This window comes from Vespa crabro, chromosome 17, assembly GCF_910589235.1.
Source record: "Vespa crabro chromosome 17, iyVesCrab1.2, whole genome shotgun sequence".
NCBI classification, from domain to species: Eukaryota; Metazoa; Arthropoda; class Insecta; order Hymenoptera; family Vespidae; genus Vespa; species Vespa crabro.
In genome coordinates this window covers 1030038-1040000 of record NC_060971.1, presented here as the reverse complement: position 1 = coordinate 1040000, position 9963 = coordinate 1030038, and the positions used below count along the sequence as shown (strand labels likewise).

Genomic DNA, 9963 nt, shown 5'->3' with positions numbered 1-9963 from the left:
TACAGCGTCAACGAAGAGAATATACAGGGTGATTCTGTGATTTTCTTTTAAAAACTTTTAAGGCCGATAGAGGAGATCATTATGAACGACTGTTCATATAGGAATTCATTTCGTTTGTTAATTACAGAACGTGACATACTCCAAAAACGTTCAAAAACAAAGCTTACATTAAAAACAAAACAATGATTTACCACAACCCCTTAGATTAAAAACTATGGTTGGAGAAAGCATTTTGATAACACACATCACGTTCTATTATGTAGTAATTATCAAACGAGATGTTTAAAAGTACGTAACAAAGTCATTGAATCACCCTGTATAATAGAAACGAGATAGAAAAATATACATATAACAGCACGTTCGCTCGTTCACTCGTTTTTACTTTTTTTTTCTCTCTTTTTCTGGCAGTTGGTAAAAGAATACCTTATTTACGTAATATACCTAAGAAATCGATTCTACAGGGTGGACCAAAAGTTCCTGTGACAGTTGTACAATCTGAAAAAAAAAGGAAATTAGCCTAAAAAGTTTCGGAAAAAAGTGTAATTTGATTTTCGAATTGATCTAGAAACTTTTCACCCTCACCCCTGTATTTTCATTCGTATGTATATTTCTGTCTGTCTGTCTGTCTGTCTCTCTCTCTCTCTCTCTCTCTCTCTCTCTCTGCTTATCTTTCAAGATTATCTTACGATCTCGGCGTAAAATTTGAAAATTTTTTATTTCATTTCTTTGGTTTTAGATGAATCATTCGAAACGTAGATAATCGTGAAATCTCATTCGTTTCGAAATGATCGAGATTGTTCTTCGTTTCTTATTTTATTAAAACACTTAAACGACTGCATTCAAAGTTTCTTTTTGTCTTCTTCTTTTTTTTTCTTTTTACTGTTATTATTGCTACGATTCTTAATTCTTGTATCTCATTCATCTTTCCTAAGTTAAAATGTATCTTCCTGCCCAAACAGACAGTATTTTTCATTCGATCGATAAAAAATGTTTGTCATTGTTGCATTTCGTCTCTTTTAACGATTACAGAAATACACAGCACAGGCCTTTTGAAATATATCTTTTGTGTAGAAAATAAACCTAAAGATGTAGCGAACAATTATTATTAGAAGCAAGCAAGATATTAGATATGTAACTAGAAAAACTATTTGATTTGCCGGTAAAAATTCTATAATAAATCGAAGTTCTTAGTATTTAATTAATAAACTCTTGCGTTATTTCTATATCTAGTAATCCTGTAAGTGATAAAAATATATATATATATATATATATAAGTTCATATGCATTTATATACGTGAAACACATTGAGCTGCGTGCTTTTTTTTAACTTAACCGTGATTGCTAATAAGCACAGATTTCTCGTTTTTAACCATTTTATGCGACGAGATTCTTATTTTTTAATTTTTCTTTTCTTCCTAGTTTTATGCCTAAGATCATAGACAATCGTAGAAGAATAAAATCGGCGAGATAAAGTAAAAAGAGAAAGAAAAAGAGAGAAAGAGAGAGAGAGAGAGAGAAAAAAAATGTACAAAAAGTGTGGAAATTCGTCGGATAATATTTGCTAACGTAATCTCGTTGAATGCTGCCAAGGTAAAAAGTATTTCGTGGGAAATTTGCCAATATCGATGCGATTGCGGTTTTTCTGCCGGGCTAAGCAAAAACAAGAAAAAAGACAAAAGAAACAAGAAGGCTTTAATTTTCAAAGAAAGAGAAAGAGAAAAGGGAAAGGAGAAGAGACAAAGAGGGAGGAAGGGAGAGAGAAAGAGGGAGGAAAGGAGGGAGAAAGAGAAAATTCGAAATTCGTTCAAAAAAAATTTAGCCTACTCTTTCTCGAACTTTTTTCCTTCGTGGTTTTTCTTGTTTTTTTCTCTTCGGTTTTGATAAAATTCTTCATAAAGAAGAACTTTTCTCCTGAGTCGAATTTTAATCCTCACACCGAAGCTTCCTCATTTCTTCAGCTTTGCTGAAGAATTTGCGCGCACGATAAACGAACGAGTTTCGCGTTGAAAGATATTTTTATACTTTTTACAGAGTTTTAAAAGCGTAGCCGAAGTCTCCGAGTTCCTTTCGAAAGTTCATTTTACAGAGGAAAAGGAAATAACGTCGAATGGAAGAGAGAAAGAGGAAAGATGAAATCGGAGAATAGGAGAGGGAAAGAAAATTCTACGAATCCTCGTAAATCGATCTTCCTCGATCGTTCAAGATGTAAAGACGAAGGTGCGATTTAAATCCATTCGGATTTGCCTTTCGGAAAGTTTTCATGATCGAAGTTTTTTTGAATATCGATGATATGAAAAGAAAAAAAAAAAAAGGAAAAAGAAATAGAGTTCTTGGCACGCCGAAAATTCTCCGAAATCTATAGATTAATTAACGCGAAAAAAGAAATATACGTTAGCTGCTACATGTGGTACTTTTTCGAAAGAATTGTATTTTATTTTATTTTTCCCAACGCGTAAGTTTATTTTGAATAATTTAATGCAATCAAGTTCTTGGTAATACTTTCGGAAATTACTGTTTACGAGAATAATGTTTAATAAAAATAATAAGATGAAAAGAAGAAGAAGAGTAAAGATTGCGTCTAGTTAATTCCCTCGAGTAAGAGAAGAAAAAAAAATTGCAAATTATAACTTACTATCATATTTTCGATCTATCAAAAAGTTCCTCGCCTAACACATTTATAATTTAGAAGGATTTGTGGTGGGACATCACAGTGCGAACGCGGGCAACTTTCCAAATCTGTAAGAATCATCTTTTCTATCTTAGGATAGACTACTCGGATTGAACCGTAGACAGAAATCTTGGAGTATCTTTAAATTACGTCACTTGGGCATAAGTTTTTCCAATAATCGAAGATAGTACTTTACTTTTCCACCCTTTTTACCAGCGATACGATACCGTTGGTATATACGTATATAGGTATATCTAACATTAGGTAAATAACGACAAGAGCTGGACTGTATTGCATTTGGTGAGATAAAATCGTCGTATTGGTATCAGAAAGTGTTCATGCATCGTCGAACTCGACAGTCAGAGATATCCAATTACGAAACGGAGAATAAAATTATAACACGGTGCTTGAATACGTCACGTTGAAAATCGATTTAAATTTTCCCCTACATTTCAGAGATTATTTCCTACATTTACAGATATATGTATAGATAGATAGATAGATAGATGATAGATAGATAGATAGATAGATAGGTACATAAACTACTAATTTCTATTATTCGTTTAAAAAGATTTTTTTTCTAATGTATTCTTTTAAGGAAATATAGTTTCTTTTTTTTCCATAAGAACGCGTTAGACAGAAGATTTTAGAGAGATCAGCCGTGTAAACAGTAATAATATAATATAACGGTATTACATAGATAGCTGTTAGATAACGATAATAATAATAATAATAATAATAATAATAATAATAATAATAATAATAATAATAATAATAATAATAATAATAATAATAATAATAATAATAATAATAATAATAATTGATAATCGTTTAGTGTGTAACAGTAGGATGCCACTGACAGATCAAAATCTAATTTTTCAGGACTCACCAACGATCCTTTGCGTCATTAAAAAAAAAAAGGAAAAGAAAGGAAAAAAAGAAAAAGGACGAAAAGGAAAAAAAGGAAGAAACTTTTTGTTCATCGTGGTAGACACAAATATGTAAAACAGACGAGACCGCTTGGTCGCGATCCTCGTCCTTGAAAAATTCAACTTTCTACGATCCTTCTTTCCCTCTTCCTTTTCCTTCTTTTATTCGACGAATACACGCGAATTTGAAGAAAAGCTTTCGTTTGTAAATTTTTTTCTCTTTTATTTCTATCTTTAAATGCCCTTTTCGTTTCCTTCTCGACTACCTCTATTTACCCCCTCCCTCCCTCCCTCTTTTTCTTTCTTTCCTACTTTCTACCTTTTCTTTTCTCCTTTTCTTTTCTCTTCTTTTCTTCCTCGATAAAAGTACGCATTCGTTCGACGCGCATATTCCACGACACGCTGAGAACGTTATAACCGATAAAGACGAGGATCGATGAGAAGGCACGGTTTCCCTCCCTTCTTTTCCCCCAGCTAATCCTCCCTTACATTCGCGATATTTCCCTCGACTTTCCTTCCTTCCTTCTTTCACACATTTCATTTCACGATCTAATGCATGTTCGCACGATTAAACGAAGGAAGAAAAGCGGTTTAGCCGATAATATTCCACACAACGATGAAAATATCATCGTTTTTCTGTCCGCGAAGAAAGCTTTAATATTTTTTAAGCCTCAACATATATATTCCATATTATTTCTCTCGAAGGATACGCAACGAACATTTTTGTTATTCTTTTACTCCCTCATCTTTTTCTTCTTCTTCTTTTTTTCTTTCTCTAATACACGCTGACACTTATTTTAAGCATCATTGTGATTTCCCAAACGTATCAATCAACAAAGCGAACAAAGCCGAGGATCGGGAAAAATACTGGGACGCGAACTGGATGATCGTTGATAAATATCTTTTGGGCACTCCATCTCATTTCTTCTTCGTATTACTTTTTTTTTGTTTTTGTCTCTCTTTCCGTCCCTTTTTTCTTTTTCTTTTTTTCTTTTTTTACCTTTCCCTCAATATTCTTCTCTTATTTTTTTTTTCTTTTCATTTCGATTATCTTCCCCCGTGATGCGCGACGCTATATTCTCTCGTCTCCGCTCTTCCTTTCCACGGATTTGGATAAATCAAATCGACGACGACGTAATCTCTCGACACGAATAGAAGATCGAAGGATCTCGTCTGTCGTTCCTGGTAATAACTTTTAGCGAACGGTTACTCGCCGCCCAATGATAAAGCTTGGACGATTCGTGGGTCCGCTTTGCTACCCTCTCGAAATTCTTCAAGAGTAAGCTTATTGTCGTGATTCTTGTCCATTTGATCGAATATTTTGTCCACCCTTTTCTGCGGCGTGTTCTCGTCTTCTGCTTGTGGTTGTTGTCCCTAAAAAATAACACGGATTTTTTTCTGTATATATATACATATATTTCTTTTTTTTTTCCCATTCCTTCTCTTACGTTTTCCAAAACATTAATTTTTGCTAAATCTTCTTGCGTTACATTTATCTTTTTTTTTCTAGATAATATCTTTATAAATATCTCGTTTTATTTTTCAAAGAAATTTCGAGAGAAAGATTAAATCGTACTCTCTTCAGGATATAATTAATCAAAAGATCGATTCATTACGATAATATACATGTTCATCATTTACGTACGATTTCTGCCATACGTATAAAATTTAACTACTCCAAAGAGCGAAAATTGAAAACAGAAAGAAAAAGCGATGCGCCAATGTTCAAGGACGAAGAGACGAGCTTTTGATTTTACCTAATTGCAAGTCAATTTTATTTCAAGTAGAGAGAGAGATAGAGGGAGAGAAAGTGACTCGTGGATAAAATGAAAATAAATCAAACGAAGAAATTGAATTTGTATTACGTCGAATTCAACGTTACGCTACCGACGTAATTATGGGCTTTCACGATTATGCGATATAATTTCAACGATTCTTGCTTCATACTATTCCCTTTAAAATTAAAATGCAGATCATGGCCGAGTTGCACGACGTAACTTCCCGTTAAAGAGGGCCACGTTGCTTGAACAATGACTACGTCAATGGATATACATACGTAAATTTTACAATTGTTACCTTTGATTGCCATTTTTTCAGTTTGTTTCATCCGCTTTAGATCATTCAAAACGTTTGATAATATTTGCTATAGATATATTGAGATTTATGAAAATTTGAAAATTTCTTTGAAAAATATTTTTCACGTGATAATTTCGAAATAGAAATATTTTTAAACAAGTTACGATGATAAAAGTTCGTTAAAAAATAATAATTCTAGTAAAGCAAGACGGTCGTTCGTCTAATCATCTTGGTCTCATCGAGTCTTCTATGGAGAAGCTTGCGAAGCTCAATTAACTTCTCTCTCTCTCTCTCTCTCTCTCTCTCTCTCTCTCTCTCTCTCTCTTTCTCTTTCTCTCTTTTCTCTTTGGAACCGTCTCGATTCGTCGGAACGCGATCGATCGGGCCACTCGTCGTCGCGATAACATTTCGCTCTAGAATTTCCACAAATAGCTCGATTCTCAATTCCGAGTTCGACCTCTCGACGTTTCGACTTGATTTAAAAAAAAAAAGGAGATACCTTAAGAAATACTGAAAAGCTATACCGAACCCATAAAAAAATGACAAATTTTAAATTTTTATTTTTTAATAATATTAACGCAATTATATAATTACTTTTTACAAATAATGTTGACCAAAAGCTTGTTTTTTTATATAAAAGTTTATTCACTATTGTGAAATTTAATACGCGAATAAAATATTTTAGATCAAATGTAGTAAGGATAGGTCAAAGATACAAGAATGCATAACGTAATAAATGCATTATCTCTTTTGTATAAGGAAAAAAAAAAAAATAAACTGCATTTTTGTACTGCGATAAAAATTGAACGGATACGCAGATAAAAAATAGAAAACATTTTTTTCTTCAGTTCTGAACATGCTTGTAAAAATTTAAGAAAATTTATTTGATTTGAGAAAGTGAGTATCTAAACTGAATGCACACACATGTACATACATTGTATATGCGTGTATATATATATATATCCTATTATATATATATATATATTTGTGTGTGTGTGTGTGTTTGTATACATAGAGTCAGAAAAGTTGGAACGATTACCATTGGCTATACGAGTAACGAGAGGAACAAAAAATAGATGATAAAACGTTTTATCTCGTTCTGCCATGAAGTATATAATGCTTTTTTTCCTCTGTTTTTTTGCAAACAAGCAGTCGTTTCTACTTTGAGCTCGGTACTTACCACCATTTGATATATCGCATCGACGATATCATACATTTCCTCTCTCGTGATAAAGCCGTCGTCGTCAACGTCGTACAATCGAAAGGCCCCTGTAAGACGAGTAGAGAAATCGAGATGATATTTTAAAGAAAAAAAAAAAAATATATATATATATATATATATATATGTGTGTGTAGAAACACGTGCGAAAGAAATAATCATTTTCATCGAAAATCATTCAATCATTTTATCGTGTCTATAAATAAATTATGTATCCAATGCGTGAGAGCCGTTTATATATATATATATATATATATATATATATATATATATATATATATATGTATGTATATGTAGAAACACGTGCGAAAGAAATAATCATTTTCATCGAAAATCATTCAATCATTTTATCGTGTCTATAAATAAATTATGTATCCAATGCGTGAGAGCCGTTTATATATATATATATAAATGAATAATATTGAAATAAGATTGAAATAATAAAATAGACACAATAAAATGAAATAAGATTGAAAAATAATTTGAAAGTAACAGGTCGTTATGAAGGATTAAACCTTATACAAGAGTTTATTTTTTTTTCTTTTTTTTTGTTGTCAGAAATAAAGAAAATCTTTTCTCTTTTATCTCACAAGGATAAAGTTTATTTCCTCGAGAAAAGGATCCCCCATTTCCTATTTATTCGCTAGTTACTTACAATGCAGCTTCTCGTCCAATTTTCCTCGTGACGTAACAGAGAGAGCTCTTATGAATTCTTCAAATTCTATCGTGCCATCCTAAAAGAAATGTCATACTTATTAAGAGCTTTCATTTTCTTATCGCTTTATCATTGTCGTTTTACATAGGTATATACGTAAATTGACTCGAAACGATATCGAACAAGTTGAAATTATAATTGAAAAGTATTTTTCCATAGACGGGAAATCACGTTTGTGACTGAAACTCTAATGATTTTATATCAAAGTCAAGATGCGAGACATCTCTTATATTATACTTTGGTGACACTCACGCTGTTCTCATCGAATACCCTGAAGACTAGCGAGGCAAACTTGGAAGGATCACCTTGGGGAAAGAACTGCTTATAGATCTTAATAAAACCCTGAAATCGAAAGAAGGGAAAATCTGTAGATTCCTGCATAGAAACTATTTCGAACGTAAATGTTCCGTATGTTACACATGTCTACGTAATTTCACGATTTTTTTTATTTTTCACTTATTTGTTTATTTATTTATTTATTTATTCCTTTTTGTTTTTTCGTGACGATAAAGTAGTCGACAAAATTTACATTAATCCTCATGAAATTGCACATTGATCATTTACCTCTTCAGTTAATAGACCGTCTGGACAATCCTTGAGAAATCCTTTGTGCCTGGGAAGAATTAAATGAAATCGATGATGGATAAAAAGTACTATAATAGTTTATTATAGTAATATAATATAAATTTACGTTTTAATTCGCGTTAAAAATTTTTTTATCGATTTATTGAGAATTTATTTGTCAAACTTACCACTGCCGAATCTCCTTCTCGGTGACTGAAACAAAATAAAGAAAAATGAAGAATCATGATTTAGTTTTATGGTAAAAGTGAGACAGAGATAGAAAGAGAAAAATTCCGAATAAAAGAATTATCGCGAGCGCCAAACACAGAGTGTGTCCTTGCGTATCAACGATCAAGTACTTTGATTTATCGAGCTAACGGATTTTCTCTATAAATCTAATGGGACGCGAGTTGGATTTGAAAATCCAAAAACTCGAGGGAATATCGCGATTGAAATGAATGAAACAAATCCTTATTGCATCGAAATGGAAGATCTTTAATCACCGTTAATTAAAAACTCTTTGTAATTCTAATTTTTTATCGTTTATATAAAAAAAAAAATTTATATACTAGTATGATAGTATATTATATAAATTACGCTATAATGCTACAATATTAATAGTATAATTATAATATATTCGGTGAAAGATATAAAGACTACAAAAATATGACTTCGTAAATTGAGAATTATGCGCGCGTATGACATTGTAAAAGATTAAATGCAATATATCTATATACACGGAAGGGCGAAGAGGGAAATGTGAGAAAAAATTTATAGGAAGAAATGATAGGAAACATCTTGGAAAGAATTTCTCTCGATAGAATTCAGAACTAAAGGTGCACGATAAAGATAGATAGATAGAGAGAGAGAGAGAGAGAGTGAAAAGAGTTAATCATTCGAACGCGGCGTTTGCTTTCCCAAAGAGCGAAGTGGTCGAAACGAGCCCTTGGCAGCACTCCTTCCAATCCAATGGAATAGTTCTGTTGCGTTGGAAAAGTCACCGCAATGCAGTCCATCGGTTCATCGATAAATTCAATTCATTTCGAGATGACCAGTCTCTTCTCTTCGTGGATATTGTCGAGAAAGACAATCGATAACTGTGGTTAAGGTATATGTAGAAAGAAGAAGGTAAAAAGAGAGAGACAGAAATGCAGCGTCTATGCAGGATTCTTTTGACAATAGACGTTATTTAAATGAATTAATTAAATTTTTGTTTTCTCATTTAAAAATAAATTTAAAAAACTTATCCTTTGATCATTCTCTCATCGAGGGATCATTATTAAATTAGGTATCCTAAGAAATGTTATCTCAAAGTTTCGTTCGTCTAAAAGTTTCGTAGAAACTTTTCTCGTCCAAGGATAATCCGCCAAACAATCGTATTTACTCTGTCTGAAATGTTGATTCGGAAATATTGACTTTTTACGAGAGTGGGAGAGGAGCGGGAGGGGAAAAAAAATTTGACCGAGGACCAACGCTCGTAAAATCAATAAATCGTGGGTGGCCCAATTCCTTGAGCGTATACGTTGTCCACCTCAATGTCACTTTTAATCACGATGGCCGATAAATTTCTCAAAGAATTTGCGTGCAAGATCATGTAGCGAACGTGACAAGGTCAATAAGAAGAATTTGAAAGGGTGTTTGTCTCTTCTATCCTTGCTTTTGTCAATTACCTATAACTCTTTCTCTCTTGTATCCTTATACCGAGGAACAACAATAGATAATCAAATATTATTCGTTAATTGGCATAACAATTGTAAATTTATATGATAATATTAAATAATGTTCTTAGTGA

At 32.5% G+C, this 9963-nt stretch overlaps 1 protein-coding gene across 5 annotated transcripts in view; it reads right to left on the bottom strand.

The window, feature by feature from the left end:
* The window catches only part of LOC124430025 (frequenin-1), a 31178-nt gene that overhangs the window by 3091 nt on the left and 18124 nt on the right, over nt 1-9963 (bottom strand). For 4 of the 5 annotated variants that reach the window (XM_046976014.1, XM_046976015.1, XM_046976013.1 and 1 more), the window contains exons 3-8: nt 8360-8384; nt 8172-8220; nt 7860-7949; nt 7548-7626; nt 6854-6942; nt 1-4971 (exon numbers count right to left, since the gene is read on the bottom strand). The exon at nt 1-4971 is cut by the window's left edge and continues 3091 nt beyond it. In XM_046976014.1, coding sequence (XP_046831970.1) covers nt 4804-4971; nt 6854-6942; nt 7548-7626; nt 7860-7949; nt 8172-8220; nt 8360-8384 — 500 coding nt within the window. In that variant the 3' untranslated portion in view covers nt 1-4803. The remainder of the gene's footprint in view (nt 4972-6853; nt 6943-7547; nt 7627-7859; nt 7950-8171; nt 8221-8359; nt 8385-9963) is intronic. The other variant, XR_006943625.1, reaches the window with a different exon arrangement.